Below are 18,189 nucleotides of genomic sequence, written 5' to 3' on the forward strand. Positions count from 1 at the left end.
TATAATGGGTGTTACTCCAACTCTCTCCCTTGTATCTTCGTTCCTTATTTTAACCAATCGCGTATGACCACTCATCCATCTCAATATATTTATCTCTTCCACACCCAACTTATGTTCGTGCTCTTTCTTAACATTCCGTATCATAAAACATAGCCGATTCTTTTATATATATATATATATATATATATATATATATATATATATATATATATATATGTTAATTGTTATGCATTTTAAGTGTAAAAAGTTTATATTGATAATCAATTAGGTGTTGAGATGTAAGTAAAGATAACTATTTTTAAGATATCTATTATATGTAGTGAAAATATAAGAAAAAATTGGTGTATAATCTTTCTATTTAAAAAGTATTTTTTATTGTATATAATTTATAAAAAAAAGTATAGGTAAACAATGAAAATATTAAATAATGTGAATAATAGATATATCAGATGTTCATTTCATTAGGTGTGTGGATAGTTATTCTAATATTAAGATTTATGTGGGTAATTTAGAAGTGTAGTGTATTTTAATTTAATTGGTGGTTATTCATATTGTTTAAGAAAATTATTGGTTAACTAACATTAACCATTTATAAAAAATATATTTTTCATATTTTGAAGATTTAAAAATACAAAACTTTTTAGTTAAAATATTATATATTTATCATCTTTATTAAACCTATATCTGTAATTATTTTACATGTTTTATTTATAAAAATGAATTAATAAATACACTTATGCCTATTAATGCACTAATAATTATTAAAATTATTATTTTTTATTTACGTGAGAAGGCTTAATACATTTAGATAGTAATGTACACTCTTTTACATATATGAGGTGGAGAAGGAAAAAAGAATATTGAAATAAAAAAAAAAAACAATTACGATGGGCAAGGGAGGAGGTAATGGGAATTTCGAAAATTACACTGCCCAGGAACACCGTACACGACCCCATAGTTCGTCTCTGTAAACACCAAAACAAACCCTAATTCGTGATCTTTCGCAATTCTTTGTTCCCTTCTCATCCACCACTATCTTACGAAGTCAAAATCATATCTTTTCTGCAATTCCCAAATATCAGTTACGATTAGGCAAACAAATTTCAAATTTTGCCTTCTACCCCCCACCCCCACACTGTTCTGTCTTGCATCTCGATTGGTTGTTTTCCTTTTCAGATCAGGTTCAGATTTTTCTTCTGCCCCTGCTTTGGAGGATCCCTCAGTTTCCCTGAGCGGTAATTTGAAAATTTCTCAGCTCTAATTTGTGCTCAATTCGATTGGATTGTTAAAATTTTCAGCTTGTTGAATTGTTTGAATATCACTCCCCAATCTTCAATTTCAGCTGGATTTTCAGAGATCTGGTTATCACTACTCTGTAAGTTTTGATGTAGAATAATGTACTAGTCTATTGGTAAGGGTGAACAGAAATTATAGGTGCCATGCAGGGTTTGTGGATAACATATGCTTCCATCAACGGTTGGAATTTGGATGATTTGGCATTTGTTGGGAGGGAAAATGGAGTAACTGGTTGGTTTTCCTCGCAGTATAATAAAAAAATTGTATCTTTGTTGAAAAATTCAGCACTGAACAATAGAAATGTGCTTTATCTAATAGGCTTGATTTTACAGTGGTGGAATTTGGTTGCCTGTTTTGGAGAATGGTGTCTTTTTTAGCTGCCTTGTAATATAAGCTATGTTTATGGTACAGGATGGTTAAGTGTAAAGTTGTAAACATTTGTAAGATAGCGGCATAAAATTATGGGCAGCAGTGAGATGGATAAAACACCAAAAGAGAAGGAGTCAAAGACTCCTCCACCTGCTTCACAGGTCTAATGAGTTTTGCATGTTTAATTTGCGTTGGCACTTGATGGTTCTTTGTGTGTCGCATCAGAAACATTTGTTGTTTTTTCAGGAGCAATCTTCAGCCACCAGTACCGGAGCCGTTAATCCCGAATGGTCCAGTTTTCAGGTATTTAATGAAAAAATTGCCAGTGGTGGTTTATCATATTCTGATTGCTGTCAAGATTCAATTTTGATTTCTTAGCTCACTTACAGGCATATTCTCCTATACCTCCACATGGGTTTATGGCATCAAGTCCCCAAGCCGCCCCATATATGTGGGGTGTCCAGGTAATGGGTTCATTCACACATTAGTTTAGAACATTGTAAGTTAACTCAATAAAATTGTGTATAATTGATCAAACCTATAGGCATAACTAGACCTAAATAGTCTATACATTAGCTGTAGCCCAATGACAAATCAAGAAAAAATTGAAATATTATGATTTTTGGGACATTTGTTTTGTCAGTATATGCTGACAGAATGGACTAGCGTACCACTTTGGGAGAAATTTGCCTCATGATTTGGTTACAGCAGGCCTTTTATGTGTGAGCCCTATTATAATCATCATTCACAAGGATTTTGCCTATTTTTAAATTTAATTCATCTATAAAGCTGAATCCCCTAGTTTTTCATTGTTGAAAGTTTACGAAAAACTCCTATAATACTGTATTAATAGCAGGGAGTTTAGACATTTAGTAAGATCCTTCACAAATTTATTCTTTGGCTTTATCATCCTTCATCCTTTGTGTTGTTCTCTGCTATGTTGCCACTAATCTGTACTTCATCGTACTAATTTGTAAAGTTATGAAATATCCAAGTTCGAATTCTGCCTTGTGCTTCCTAATTGATAAAATTTTTATCTGCAGCATATTATGCCTCCCTACGGCACTCCAACACATCCCTATGTTGCAATGTATCCCCATGGTGGCATATATGCTCATCCATCCATGCCTCCGGTATTGTTTCCAAAATGTTCATTGAAGTTATGTTTTTGATATTGAATAGCTAGTTGACTAGTTCACCAACCACGTTTGCACATTATTTATACAGGGATCTTATCCTTTTAGCCCTTTTCCCATGCCTTCTCCAAACGGTATTGCTGAGGCTTCAGTGAGTTTTCCCCCTTCTGCATTTTACTGTTTCTTTTGCTTTCTATATCTTTTTCTCTTTGTTGAAGAACTTGTCCTTGTCCATGCATTGAAATTTTTCTCTTTGTTGAAGAACTTGTCCTTGTCCATGCATTGAAAAAGTAATCTATGAGTCTGCATGCAGGGAAATACTCCTGGCAGCATGGAAGCTGATGGAAAGCCTCCTGAGGTGAAGGAAAAACTGCCAATCAAAAGATCAAAAGGAAGTTTGGGCAGTTTGAACATGATTACAGGGAAAAATAATGAGCCCGGTAAAACAGGGACTTCTGCTAATGGAATTCATTCAAAGAGGTAAGATTTGTCTTGCTGATGAATCTAACTGTTGAACTATGTCCTCTTATTTCAATATAGTAATCTGGTGTTTCCAAAAGGATGCACTTGCTTCCTAAATTCCTGCTAAATAATTGAGGTTATACTAGACAAGATAATGCTTTTTTTTTTTCCCTTTGGTTATGGAATAGTATTATAGTGTTATGTTTCTCAAGCCAGATAAATGAACTTGTCCAAAATTCATTTGGTAGACTAAAGTTTTGCACCTAATGGAACCCTTTTCTAGCCTCACATGTTCAAGAGCACAATTTTGTCTTCAGAATTGGATGGGTGATTATGAACTTATAGCAAAAATATGCTGCCTCTGTCCTATAGAGTGACAGATTGAAATGTTTTAGAAGGATTGGCAGTGTGGTATATATACTGACTAATTACACTGATACGAAATCTCGTGTTTTCAGTGGTGAGAGTGCAAGTGAAGGTAGCAGTGAAGGAAGTGATGCTAATTCTCAGAATGTAAGTTAGTTTACTTGTCAGCTTACCACTGTACTTCCAAGACGTTTCTGTGGATTTCTTTCATCAATTATAAACTTGAAGGACTATAAGATATGTAAAGAAATATTTAGCCAACTTGGTTGATTTCAGGATCAAGAGTAGAGAGAGTTGTTCTGCATACTACATTCATGTATTGCTGAAATGGAATTGCATTAGGAAATTTCTAGTGTGAATAAGAACTGTTATTACCTAATATAGATAATGCTATAGAGGCATGAACATCCAACAACTTCAGATTTCCTAATATTTCCTTTCTAAACTATAGGAAATTACAACCATTGAATTGCATGTCTGAGAAAATGAAGAAAAATTTTCTTTTATTAAAAGTTTGTTATAAAACAGCATAACATATCATGAGGCATAGTACAAGTGGCTTGTGTTTTTTTCAATAATCAACCTACTAATGGATGCAAAAAATTCTGTTATTATATAATGTCAATATATAAGATATATGATTTACATCATTTGTAAATGTTAAATATGTTTAAAGGCATTTGTTTTTGGGGGGCTTGGGATGAAGATAATGAAATGGGTCTGGGTTTTTGAAATCTCCAATCTTTTGAAATCTTTAATGATTATCTTTGATGATGTGTTGTATATATCATTTGTGTTTTGTGCTCTACAATACCAGTTAGTTACCCATACAGACTGATGTTCTTTTTACTTTTTTGTTGGGTAGGAATCTCAATTGAAATCAGGGGGAAGACAGGATTCTTATGAAGGTTTGGCATAAATTACTCCTTGCTGTTGCCTGTTCTACTATAGGCTCATATGTAGGAATGCGGTATTGTATATAAACTTGCAAAGTATGTTTGTTATAGCTGAACTGTGTCATTTTTTGGTGGATTACAGATGAACCATCTCAAAATGGCAGTTCGGCGCATGCTCCTCAAAATGGGGGGATTAATACACCTCATGCGGTTGTTAATCAAACCATGTCTGTCATACCTATCACTGCAGCCGGTGTTCCTGGAGCTGTTCCTGGTCCCACAACAAACTTGAATATAGGAATGGATTATTGGGGCACACCGACAGCATCCAACATTCCTGCTCTTCGTGGAAAGGTTCCGTCTACTGCAGTTGCTGGAGGGATGGTTGCTGCTGGATCACGAGATAGTGTTCAGTCACAACTTTGGCTACAGGTTAATTCTAACTACAAATCAATAATGTGTCTTCCTTGACAACATATTATCAAGAAGAAAAAAAATTAATTTCTTATATGTAACTATAACCCGAGTATAAGATCTGAACTACCAATTGCCTTTATCTGGACTTTCACGGATTAATAACTTTGGTATACTGCTCTTAACATTTGTCTCAGACCTATTTTTAAAGTTTTGTTGTTACACTACTCTTTGAACCTCTTCTAACCTTTATATATTCTTGTTACCTTATAGGACGAAAGAGAGCTTAAAAGACAAAGGAGGAAGCAGTCTAACAGGGAATCTGCTCGAAGATCCAGATTGCGCAAGCAGGTGACAGAATAACCTATATCCTTTTTCTTTGAAGGTTGATTATCATATAATTTCCCTGTGCCTGATTCCTGTTTGAGTTTGCTGTTTCCAGGCTGAGTGTGATGAGCTAGCTCAGCGTGCTGAGGCTTTGAAAGAAGAAAATGCTTCTCTGCGGTCAGAAGTTAGTCGGATCAGAAGTGAGTATGAGCAGCTAGCCTCTGAGAATGCAGCTCTCAAGGTGATGTTAATTTCTTAAATCACTAGAAAAGTAGGGGATTGAGTTTTTTCTCCCATCAACTTGGTTAAGCACTTCTCCCCTATTTATTTCCAAATTCAAGGGAAGGAGTATTTAAGTTTGGGGGGAAAGCTTTCTTCTCTCCCCCTTAAATAATAAAAATCCAGTGACCTAGGATTTAGGTTACTTTTTCTCTCCTTACTCTTCCTTATACCTTATCCATGTATCCGAGCATAGCATGTATTCTTTGACATTTGGTTTTTGGATTAACCAAACCATGTACAGCCCTATTGATAAGCACTCGCTAGAGTAATAGGCAGCAAAGGCTAGAGTAATAGGCAGCAAAGGATAGGTCCATGGAAACGAATTATGTGTATTTGAATGTTTATTAAGCAAATAAAAATACTTGTGCAAAATTTGCCTGTGATGTCTGACTAAAAATACAATATAATCTACAGGAGAGACTTGGCGAACTACCTGGGACTGATGATCTTAGGTCCAGAACAATGAATGATCAGCCTGCGGCTGATGACCCTCAACAGAGCGGACAGGCAGAGGCCGTGGAGGGTGGCAATTAGGAACAATATATACTTGCCGCCACATGTGGCATTTGCAGGAAGATAACCTAACACTAATAGCCAAGAGCGAGTCCTTGTTTTGGAATAGCTTGTAGCTCAAATTGTACTAAAGCTGACCCATGTTATAGTCTCTTAGGTTCTGTTTATGTTATATGATCCCTCATTCCTAATTTGGCAATTTTTTCCTGAAAACTACTTGGTTTGTGTGTAGACTGTAGAGAGTGAATTCTATTTAACTTATCTGCAGCTTAAAAGCTAGTGTTTCGGGTTAAAGTTATATGTAGTTGTTAATGAAACTTAGTCTTGTCCATCATATGACTTGCTGTACAAAAAATTCATTGGGGGAAAAGTGAACCGCTCTGATTCCTGCTCCATTACCATATCTTTTATATGGTTCAATTGTTAGGTGGTGTCAGCATAGGAAATGAACTAATCTGTTAAAACAACTTTTTTGCCGTTGGCTGATCCTAAAAATCATAACAGATGCATCGTCTCTCTTTGCTTGTGCTACTTCCGTCTTGATTTTTATTTGGATCCTTACGTTGCTTTATGCTGAGAGAGATTTCCTCAGGATCTTGCCATGGAAAATTCTAGCTGGCCTCTTTGCGCTCTTTTGTCCGTGGTATCCATGATGGTTGCATTTTGTGCAGCACTTGTTTCAGTGCTAAGAGAAGATCATCTGTTTCTAATACTTGCTATGGTACTTGCAACCATTCCACTTATGGTATTCATGCCATCACAGCTGCACCTTTCCCTTCAGATTTTCGATTCTACAATGAGATCAGATATTTGCAGTCCCATTCAGAAAGGGAGACCTTTGTAGTTTGTATTCAGCATTCATTTTGTTCATCACCCATTTTGAAAAGAAAAAGTTACTCTATAAAGAACCAAACAGAATGAAAAAGCAGAATCCATTATTTCATTAAATTGATGACGAACTGAAGGTTTTTTACTCAAGAAAATTTATCAAGTGATCAACATTCCCCTGTCTGCGGCTAGGTTCTTTGAATGAGATTTAAGCCGAGTCACTAACCTGTCTTTACTTATCATCTCAGCTTTGATTGGAGATAAGTTGGCCATTAATAAAAGTTTCATAATCTTCTTTATCTACTAATAATAAGGATTACTGATAACACGATTTCAGAATCTCAATCATTTGCAATCATACTCGAGAGAAATAGAAAGAGACATGGTGTGATCAGTGATGTCAAAAATTCATTAATAATTTGCAATAAATAACACAATCATATGATAATGTACAATACAAATGCAGTAATGAAACTATTACATTCTTAATTTCCCAGCCCAAAGTCTTTGAGAAGTTTGTTTCACCACAATATTTTTCACATGAGCAATCTTTGGCCAGTCATTACCGGTATCGGGTTGACACCTTGGCATTAACAAGGGGCAGTCCTTAATGATCAGAATATTCAGACATATGAGCTCTTTAATTCCTTCGGGCAAGGAAGCCAAATGCTCACATTGACAAATCTCTAGTCTAACAAGTGAGGTGAGATTGCCTATCGCTTCCGGCAGAGAGGTTAACCCCGCACAATCATGAAGCCTGATTTCTCGCAAAGACTTAACCTTTTCCAGTCCCATTGGAAGGGACTTGAGCTTGGGGATTTCCTTTATGATCAGGCAATTAAGCTTTTCTAGACCCTCCCATTCGTCAGGGGATTGGTCAAGATCAAGAACGGGGCAGGTCTCAATGGTGAGGCTCTGCAGCGACCTCAAATGCTTGAAACCTGAGGGCAGAGCCTCTAATTGCGAGCAATCTCGAATGTGGAGTTTCTCAAGGGAAGTGAAATTCACGAGCCAAAGCTCCGGTGGGGATTTCTGAATGCTTGCTATGAACATGCACTTCAACTTAGAGAATGGAACTACTTTTGCTTCTTTAAAACCCATTTTGGATTCTCCATAGTATATTGTATCCCGCATTGGTTCCACGCTTGAATCCACCAACTCCAAAATTTCGTCAAGAGTAGGATATAGTGGCATGCGAGTCAAGTTAGGACAGTAGTGGATCTGTAAACTTGATATGCAGCTGAAGATGATTGAGTTTCTGCTTTTTCCATCAGTGTTATTATTGTTTCTCCACCAACTTTGGAGTTTAGGACAGTCCCAGAGTGTTAGCTTCTTCAAGGATGGAAAAAACGGATGAACGCTGTCGTCACATTTTTCTGCAACGAACCTCAGAGAATGCATCCTCCGAAGCTCGAGAACCTCGAGGCTTGGAAGTTTATCCAGCCAGGGGAGAGGTTCCGGTGTGGAACAGTTGTACAAACTGAGCTTGACGAGGCAATCGAGGGAAGGAATCCAGCTAGGAAATTCGTTACCTTTGTAGCCTACAACGTGTAGTTCGGTCAGATTCGTATGCGGTTCAAGAGCTTGCAGCGCTTTTTTCTGGTCCTGCTCGTTTCCCTTATCGTGTTGATCCAACCTAAAAGTGAGTCGGCGAAGGTGCTCTTTTTTGTTCATCCATTCTGATGATGAACCTTGGAATTTCAACCTCTCCGGGTACATAATTTCCAAGTGCCCCCTCAACTCGTTGAGGTTCCTAAGTTCCTCGCATGCCATAGGTTCGTTCTTTCCAACAACAAAGTGGGACAAAGTTTGAAGAGAAGTCAGCTTGTTTATTCCACGCGGCATGCTCTGAATATTAACGCAACCGTCGATGTGAAGGTGTGTGAGCTTAGTTAGATCCTTCAAGTCCTTGGGCAACTCCTTGAGGAGGTGACACTGGGAAAGTTTCAGCGTCTTCAATTGGGAAAGCTTGGTAATGGAATTGGGAAGCTTCTCAGTGTTATTATGGGAAAGATCAAGATATGTTAAGCCCTTCAGCTTTCCAATTGAGCTCGGAACCATATTCATCCCCAAATGTTGCAGATCCAACACGCACAGGGCCTTGCAAGTGGACAACACCTTATCGCAAGTGTACTCATTCATGCGCTCCTGGTTGCCAAGTACAAGAGGAGACTCAACCATTCCATGAAAAAGAATGGTCTTCAGATCCTTCGCTCTCTTCTCCTCCTTAAGGAACAATTCAAGTTTCGAAACGGAATCGGCTAACCTCATATCAAACGAAGCTCGTAGAAGCGGCTCCTCCTCCACGCCGGTGCTGATAAACTCGTCTTTCTTTTTCTTGGCGACAAAGCATGCCAGCTCCTGCATGTCTCTGCAGCTCTTCACTACGCCGTCACCATCCTCCTCTCGTTTCACGTCTTGGAATATACCTGAGTCAACGAAGTCATCGAAAACCTGACGGCAAGATTTTTCCGGCGGGACGAATCCTTCGGCGATCCAGAGATGAATTAATCTATCAGCATGGATCAAATAGTCATCAGGGAAAAGGGACAAATAAGCAACTAACTGTACAGCAAGAGGCTGGAGACAAAACTGAAGCCATTTGCTGAGTTTATCTTTTTCGAGAGTCCCGGCCCTGGACTCGAGAAATTTCGACACAAGCTTTGTGGCTAGAGGTGGGACTTCAAGGCAGTTGTGCAGAATTTCTTTTATTTCTTCCTTGTGTTTGTTACTGCTTCCGAGACTTGTGAACAGAGACCAACTCTGTTCTTCATCGAGGCCCTTCAAGGGCAAAACATGCATAGCTTTGTCATCAAAACTCTGCCATGTGCGACGTGTAGTTACGATTATTGCTCCTGCTCCAACGGAGACACCATGCTTCCTTAACTCGCTCACTTTTGATTTACTAATCTCAGCTCTTAAATCGTCAAGCACAAGCAAGGAGGGGTTCCTTGCAGGTCCTGCAATGGATGCCAGATCATCAAATGTTTTGCCAGCGGCATTTAACCAAATCGGCGATCCGAAACGGTCTTTGACCTTGTCGTTTTCGCAAACGAGACAAGCAAGTGTTGTCTTCCCTATTCCTGCAATCCCCGTAATGGCAACCACAGGAGGAACACCGTTTTCACCAGCAGGTTCTTTCAGCAGTATTTCTATGATCTCTTTTTCTTCCTTTTCTCTATGGATTGCTCCGACTATGTTGCTTTTCTCCAGCAAGTCCTCGTATTCCGAATTTTCCTTTTGGGATCCCTTCTGATGCCGGAAAATAACTGATTTGATTTGCTTCCCCGAGGGAATCCGAAACGAGGCTCCGTCACCCATGCTGCTGCTGCCCTTTTTTCCTTTGGTATTTTGGTTTGTGTTAGTGCTTGAATCAGAAAAGTCACTATTCAAGTATTCATACTCTACCACGGGTTAAGCTAAGGAAATACATGGAGTAATACTCGTCTTTTGGAAGTTCTAATTTATTCCACAATTAAATTATCAAAATAGTATTTAAAATTTTGTATCAATAAAAATATTTTTTAAAAATAGTAAATATATATTTTGAAAATACATTTTAGAAATTAGATTTTAATATAAAATTTTATAATTATTATTAAAAAATAATTTTTTTAAAATTTAAGAATTTTATATAAAGTGAATTTTTTAGATAAAAAATTTAGTGTGAATGATTATATTTTTTAAAAAATAAAAAAATTTAAAAACTAAATTTTGTTTTGAATTTTTTTTAATTTTTTAAATATTTATTCAAATATTATTACAAAAATTTAGATTAAAAGGATAAATTATTTGTTAAATACAAAAAAATTTTATTATTTAAAAAAAATATTTATTGATTATTTTTTATGATATTTTAACTATTTAAACAATATTTTTTCGATAACATCGGAGATCTTTTTATCGATAGCTAAATTTTTGAATATTAAATTAATAGTTAAATAGTTAACCCTTGTTCAGTTTACTCTCAAAATTTACATTCATGCCTCTTCCATTATTGTCTATAGGAGTGTACCCGAATAGGATCGGATCGAATATAGTCAAAAATTCGATTCAATCCACACAATTTTTATGGGATCGGATCGGATATGATATTCGCATTTTTTTTTTCGGATATCGGATATATCCATAATTGAATTTTTTCTTCTTAATCATATTTTTATATAAAAAATTCAATAAAATATTTCTTTCACACTTTTAAACTTATTTATTCTTAAAATATTTTTAATTAAACTTTTTCTAAATAACAAAAATAAAATAATACAATATATGAATAATAATTACTAACTAAAACATACAAACAAGTAAATATAATACTAAATATATATATATATATATATATATATATATATATATATATATATATTATTATTATTATTATGTAGATCTACGGATCCGCGAATCGGATATGCGGACGTAGAGTAAATATCCATAATCCGATCAATATGCAGATTGAATCGTATTCACAATTTTCGAATCAGATGCGAATATTTACCGCGAATCTACAGATACGATTCAATCCATAAACACTCCTAAATTTATCCGAAAACTAAGTGCTCCCATGTTGATGTGGGCAATCAATATGAGAATATGTTCAACCACATATAATAAGGTATTAAAATGACAACTAGTAACATATGGCATGTCGATATGGCAAAACTTAGTTTGTTCAAGTGTCACAAAATAATTTATCCACGTATTATTAATATGTTATTATCATAATATTGAAATATAATATTTAAAATTATCTTGTATAATATAATATTTATATTTTTATATACATAATATTCATAATTATATATTTATTATATTTAAAATTATATAATTATTCTAACGATAATAAAATAATGTCACATAAGACAACTTTAAACTATTTGAATTAATTTTTTATTATTTTTCAAATATTATTGATATTATTATTATAGGTGATTCAATTTTATCCTTAAATTTTTTTATATAACTCAATTTAATTTTTAAAATTTGCTAAACAACTCAATTTATTCCATAAATAAAAAATTGTAAATCTAAGTGGTTCCTAGACCAATCTTTTTCTTAACTTACTAATTTTTCATATATTTTTTTTCACATAACTTAAATAAAATTCTTATCACATAATAAAAAATATTTCAATAAATTTATAATATAGCAATTTATTTTGCAAAAATAATAATAATATAAAAATTATATATTAAAAAAATTCTCTTTACATAAATACTATCTATCAATTATAGTATATTATTAAAGGAAACTCCAAAATAGTGTCATAGTAAATGAATGACATATAAAGTTTTAAGTAGGGCTGACAATGGGTAGGGTAGGGTTTACACCAATATTCTGAAAATTGGTTCGAACCGGTCGGTCGAACTGGAAACCGTTAGCAAATACGGTTCGAACAGAAGACAAAACCGTCAAATTCAAAAACCGTAGTTGGACTGTCGAACCGGTCAGGAATCGGTCGGTCGAACTGAACCGTGACCCGGCCGGTTTTTTTATTTTGCCAAAAAATGCACGCGTTTTGATTTTGCCAAAAGGTGAACCCTAGCACTCTTTTACGCACACACCCACACTACAGAGAGCCACTCTCGAGCCTCCCCTCCAGCCCTCCACTCTCACCTCTCGCTTTCACCATGTCCAGTCTCCACCGCGAGTTTCCAGCGCAACCTCTGTCCAGCCACCGCCTCCATCGCAAGGTCCTTGGAAGTCACTCACCGTCGTAAGTTCCTTTAAGCCAGCTTTCCGTTCGCGCAGCCAGCTTTCCTTTCAGCCGTCGAAATCGCAGCCACCGCCAGCGCCAGTTGCCGTCGCGCAGTCTTCTCGCCGGCGCCAGCTCTGTTCGACCCTTCCACCCCAGCCATTGTCCTTGTCGCCGCCAGCTCTGCACTCTTTCCTGTCTTCCACTAACCCTAGGTATAAATTTTGTTTTTTGTAATAATAATTGTTGAAGCATTAATTTATTGTTGGTTCTAAACATTGCTATTGATTGCTTGAAACATGATTAATTGTTGAAGCATTGATTAATTGTTGGTTCTAAAGTCTAAACCTAGCTGTTGATTGCTTGAAGCATGATTAATTGTTGAAGTTGATTGCTTGAAGCATGATTAAATGATTAATTGTTGAAGCTGATTGCTTGAAGCATGATTAATTGTTGAAGCATTGATTAATTTTTGGTTCTAAAGTCTAACCCTTGCTGTTAATTGCTTGAAGCATGATTAATTGTTGAAGCATTGATAATTGATTAGTTGTTGGGTGCTAAACCTTAATAATTAACATTTTTGCTTAATTAGATCCTTATATATGCACACATGTAAGCTAAGATGCTTATAGTTTTCTGTATCTGTGTGTGCAGGGTTGCTTGCAATTATCCACACGAGAACATAACATTCAAGATAGATGAGAGTAGTAGCAACCCTAATTACTTGGCATTTGTGATTTGGTATCAACAGGGAATTAGAGACATAATTACTGTCCAGCTTTGTGAGGTATACTATATATACACATTCTCCTACTTCTAAATTATTCTGCTGAATCAAGCAATTATTGTCAAGAGTAGTTAAAATTTGAGTCTTCAACATCTTACACTAATGCTACTATCCTATGTAATGAAATAGTGGTTATTGTTGTGACTCAAAAAATTATTTCTCATCATATATATTGTATTGGAATCACTAAATAGACACCCTCACAAAAACCATTACTGGAAACTCTTTATTGTGTTATATATATGTATGTAAGAATTAAGTTCTTAGTATATAACTAATATGTATAAAACATTATTGAACAATTAGTCAGTAATATTTAAAAATGTTGGTTAAAAATAAAAATGTTGGTTAAAAATATTGTATTAGACTATTAAACTAAAGGCATTAAACTGTTGACTAAAAGTGTTAGCTAATATGAATTAAAATTGTTGACTCTTAGACTTCTTTCATTGTGGATGGTACTAGCAGCTAGTAATATTGATCATACATATAACTATTATGCAGACTGAGAATTTTAAGTGCAAGCTGCTAGATCGGAGCTATGGTGCAGTGTGGAGTAGCACCTGCGGCATTGATGGCATTGATTACTTGATTAGTTGATTAGTGTTCATGAGAGCATGCATGTTCAATAACACCATTATAGAGTTTCCATATCACTCGCGTATTTGTTGTCTGCATATGTTGTAATATGAAATGAAATTTTGGCAAGAGACAAGTTCTTTGGATGTCTGGTGCCATTGATTTATATGGCTCTGTTTGGTGATGTCCGTTTTAGATGCATGAACAGGAACCTTGGATGGTATTTTTCCGCAGAATGTATTTATATTTTTTTTATTTTATTATAAAACGATTTTTTCGGTTTAACCACGGTTGAACCGGTTGAACCTATAAACCAGTGAACCAATAGCTAGAGCGGTTCGATGACTGGTTCGGTTTTCAGAACCTTGGTTTAGACCCTATCCTAACCCTACTCGCGGGTTAAAAATTTCATTAAAACTCTATCCTACCCTACTTGCGGGTTGAAAATCTCTCAACCATAACCCTATCCATGCCCTAAAGTTCTAAACCCTACCCTACCTGCAGAATTATCAAATTTTTCAAAGTAAATATAAAATTCAATTATTTCGGATTTTATACATATTAATAACATATAAAATAAAAACTAATGCTCTAAATTAATAAATTAACTAACTAGTTTAGTAGCTGTTCACTTATTGTAAATTATTACATAAGGGAGGTTGTGAGTTCAACTCTCACTTCCTTCACTATATACCTAATTTTTATAAAATATGTGTTATATATTAAATTTCATATGAAATTGCCATGTTATCCATTGCAACAACTTAGAAAAAATTATTTATTTTAGAATTATATTTATATTATCTTAGAGAATAGCATTTATATAATCAACCTAACATTAGTTTCATAATTTCACACACTAAATTATCTAATTCTAAAAAGAAATTCTATAAATAAATTAATTCATATCAATCGTTTAAATTCTAATATTTAATATCCTATTTGAATAATAAATTTTATTTTATGAAAATATGAGTTAATAGTCAAAATCGTCTCTAAAAGATACTCCGATCTCCATTTTGGTTCTCGAAAGACAAAATTAATCGAAATCGTCCCCGAAAGATACATGACTTGGTCACATTAGTCCTTCCGTCAGTTAGATGATGATATGTCATGTTAAGTGTCACGTGGCATAATGACGTGGTGGGTTAATGCCACGTGTCACAAGATGATTAGTTGACGTGTCAGATCAGTGACACGTGACGCCACGTGTCAATTGACATGTAAAAAAGTTATTTATAATAAAAATGGTCTTTGAAAGTTTAGACGTAAGTCATTTTCATCACTAAAATTTTAAAAATTAATCAAATTAGTTCTTATATAATTTTTTTAATTTTTTTTGATAATATTAAATTTGAAATGTTTTTTGATACTACTAATCTTAATAGAAATATAATTGACAAACAAAAAATTAGTAATTGTATCTTTTCTTCTTAAAAATTTTTTGAATAAAATTATCTCTCTCTTTTAATTTTTCTCAAAATCTCTCTTATTCTTTTCTATTCTAAAACCTTTTTCTTACATTATCTCTCTCCTTTAATTGTATTATTCTTACCTTTTTCTATTCTATGTACACATAATAAATCAATAACTAAATAAGTTATAATATATTTGTATATATATTCATAGGCATATATTGTGTAACTCATTTCAATATGTCCTTTGTATTCAATATGTATTTTATAGGATTAAGTAAGATTTTGGTTCCTAAAGTATAGGACGAAAGTATCTTTCGTCTCCAACTTTTTTTGTATACAAAATGATCCTTAAGATTTAACTTAGTTTTAAAATCATCCTAAGGTTTAACTTGGTTTTAAATTTTTGACAGAAAAAATGGAGACAAAGGTAGATCGTGGATAACTTCTTTTTCTTCTTCCCTTTCCCTTTCTTCTTTTTCTCTTCCCCCTTCGTAGGAGCAGAAACACCATCTTTCTCTTATTTTTTATTTTTTTATAATTTTTTTGTTATGGGTAATTTAGTCCAAAATTTTAAGATTTAAGTAAAAATGTCGATTTTAAACTTTAGGGACGATTTTGTATACAAAAAAAGTTGGGGACGAAAAAAAATTTCAGCTTATACCTTAGTGTTCCGGGGGTTACCTGAAACTATAGGTCGATCTTGGATGAGATCTTCTACGCTGGTCGGAGCTGCGGAGTCCGATCCGGTGGCGGCGGCTGGAGTCGCTGTGTCCGACTCATTGGACTTGGTGAGAATGCTGATCCTTCGTCCCCGGAGGATGGGGGGTACCTGCAAGGGACTTCGATGCTTAAGTTAGCAAGGGTATTAAGCAGGTATTGAGTAGAATCAGAGTATGAGTTATACCTGGGTGCTCCAGTGTATTTATAGTGATGAGGCAAGACCTTCTTAGATAAGATAAGTTAGTTATCTTATCTTATCTTATCTTACCTTTTAGGTGAGGTCAGCTTATTTTCATGGGAACCGCCCTTCCCTTTGTAGGATTGGGCTACCTTTGGATTCGGGCCGTGTTTCTCTTCCTGGGCCCTTTGTTGGGCTTGTATGTCGATCCGGCCGACTTCTTTGAAGAGAGGTTGGGTGGTCTGATCTGAAGAGATCGGTCGCTTTATCGCTAGTCATCCCGGGTCGGACAGTTCGACCCAGGGTATGAACAGTGCCCCTGCTCGAGCTCGGTCTTTCTGATCCTTATTGGGTGAAGCCGAGTTCGGGCATTTTGTCGACTTCTTCCTTGTAGAGCTCTTCCTTTGAATGCGGATCATTTTTTTCTCCTTAAAAGCGCGCGTTTTCTAACGTTTCTTGCCTTGGGAAGATGCGAGGGTTTTAATTCCCTCATTAATTAATTTTAATGCTCCACTTCTCTGGGCCTTTTTGTTTTTGAACTTGCCATTTGGGAAAAACCCTTTCTCTTCTCTGTAACTTCCCTCTTCTCTCTCTTTTCTGTTTTCCTGTGATTTTCTCATTTCCTTCTGCAACTTTTGCTTGGCGATTGTCTGGCGCTGCTCTTGGAGGGGCGATTCTGGTTTCCTTCCTTCTTCGTTTTCTTCAGCGCTTCTTCTTCTTCCAGGTTGGTTCTTTTTCATGCTTCTTTACTTGCTTCGAAATGTGATTTTTCAATGCACTCTTGATTTTGCCTGAGTCTTATATTACGAAAGCTTGAATCTTTTCGTATTACCATGCTTGATTGCCGCTGTGATGTATGTTTGTGGTCTTCTCTTCGTCTTTCCGTATGTCTTCGGGTAGATTTTAAGGTAGTTTAGCGTCTCTAGGGTTTTGCATATTGTCGCTTATTTTCAAAAAAGTTGCTCCTTCAATAGGTTCGAAAAAGGTTGCTCCTTTAGCGGGTTTAGGTTCTGTTGGTGGTTTTTCTTTTGATGGAGATGATGCTTTCTTGATGATTTTCTGCTTCGAGTATTGTTTCTAACTTGAAAGAAAAGGGTTGTTGCTGGGGTGGACTTTTGTCAATCTTTTTGGATTCTTGTACTGTGGCTACCTCCAAAGGATGCCCCAGAATTTTTAGTGTAAGCCCTGGGGTCTCCTTTTGTTGTTTGTATTGTGCTGGGTTGTGTAGCCGAGTTGTTTTGCTATTGATCGAGATATTTTTAGTAATCAAATATCCTTTTCTTTATTTGTAGGACTAGTTTACCTTATGGATTCTCGCAAAAACATTGTTGAGACGTCTTCCTGTGTCCCTGAGGGCATGGCTGATTGGGTGGATTCTATGGTTCTCCTGTGCCTTTCGGTGGTGGATTCCGAGTTCTGTGTAGAGCTACGAAAGTATCATAGGCTCTGTGGTAGTAGTGCTCAGGAGGGGAATTATGAGCTTGTAGTCCCCAGTTCTGATGAGAGAGTTTGTTTCCCTACTTCTGTCAAGGGAGAGCGTCCCTATTTTTATGCTTATGAGTACTTCTTTAGTCAATTTAATGTTACCTTTCCTTTTTCTGCTTTTGAAATCGACTTGTTGTGGTCATGTAATATTGCCCCCTCCCAGCTTCATCCCAATTCGTGGGGTTTTATAAAAATCTTCCAGCTACTGTGTCAGGAGTTAGGCATCAAGCCCTCCCTGACTCTTTTCCTCTATCTTTTTGTCTCGGCTAAGCCAGGCGCTTCTTCAAAAAAGAAAGCCTCTTAGGTTTCCTTTAGATCTTCTCAAGGGCACAAAGTTTTTGCCATGTATGACGAGTCTTTTAAGGACTTTAAAAACTATTTCTTCAAACTTCGAGCTGTTGAGGGGACCCGCCCCTTTTTTCTTGATGAAAATGATGAACC

The 18,189-nt window shown here is 35.6% G+C and overlaps 2 protein-coding genes across 14 annotated transcripts; one reads left to right on the forward strand and one right to left on the reverse strand.

The window, feature by feature from the left end:
- Positions 1 to 828: 828 nt before the first annotated feature.
- Positions 829 to 6,456, forward strand: LOC112747451 (bZIP transcription factor 16-like). Of its 13 annotated transcripts, none has more exons than XM_025795472.3 (15): positions 829 to 1,235; positions 1,343 to 1,375; positions 1,446 to 1,527; positions 1,708 to 1,826; positions 1,912 to 1,968; positions 2,055 to 2,129; positions 2,709 to 2,798; positions 2,893 to 2,952; positions 3,115 to 3,281; positions 3,722 to 3,776; positions 4,495 to 4,537; positions 4,668 to 4,957; positions 5,213 to 5,290; positions 5,382 to 5,507; positions 5,963 to 6,456. In XM_025795472.3, exons 4-15 carry the CDS (start codon positions 1,758 to 1,760, stop codon positions 6,080 to 6,082), a joined length of 1,230 nt encoding a protein of 409 aa, XP_025651257.1. In that variant the 5' UTR covers positions 829 to 1,235; positions 1,343 to 1,375; positions 1,446 to 1,527; positions 1,708 to 1,757; the 3' UTR covers positions 6,083 to 6,456. The 13 variants fall into 13 exon arrangements, with proteins under 13 accessions (XP_025651257.1, XP_025651260.1, XP_025651256.1 ...); XM_025795473.3 differs by having other exon boundaries at positions 858 to 1,235; positions 1,435 to 1,527; XM_072217428.1 differs by having other exon boundaries at positions 858 to 1,235; positions 4,776 to 4,957.
- Positions 6,457 to 7,277: 821 nt separating this feature from the next.
- LOC112747450 (disease resistance protein RGA2-like) lies at positions 7,278 to 10,401 on the reverse strand. Its single transcript, XM_025795470.3, has one exon. It carries the CDS (start codon positions 10,208 to 10,210, stop codon positions 7,367 to 7,369), a length of 2,844 nt encoding a protein of 947 aa, XP_025651255.1. The 5' UTR covers positions 10,211 to 10,401; the 3' UTR covers positions 7,278 to 7,366.
- Positions 10,402 to 18,189: the final 7,788 nt, after the last annotated feature.

This window comes from Arachis hypogaea, chromosome 15 (genome assembly GCF_003086295.3).
Source record: "Arachis hypogaea cultivar Tifrunner chromosome 15, arahy.Tifrunner.gnm2.J5K5, whole genome shotgun sequence".
In the NCBI taxonomy this organism is placed as follows: Eukaryota; Viridiplantae; Streptophyta; class Magnoliopsida; order Fabales; family Fabaceae; genus Arachis; species Arachis hypogaea.

Coding starts and splice junctions, on each gene's coding strand:
- LOC112747451 (XM_025795472.3), top strand. CDS start 1,758: ATGGGCAGCAGTGAGATGGATAAAACACCAAAAGAGAAGGAGTCAAAG. Junction 1,827..1,911: donor CTCCTCCACCTGCTTCACAG/GTCTAATGAGTT, acceptor TTGTTTTTTCAG/GAGCAATCTTCAGCCACCAG. Junction 4,958..5,212: donor AGTCACAACTTTGGCTACAG/GTTAATTCTAAC, acceptor GTTACCTTATAG/GACGAAAGAGAGCTTAAAAG.
- LOC112747450 (XM_025795470.3), bottom strand. CDS start 10,210: ATGGGTGACGGAGCCTCGTTTCGGATTCCCTCGGGGAAGCAAATCAAA.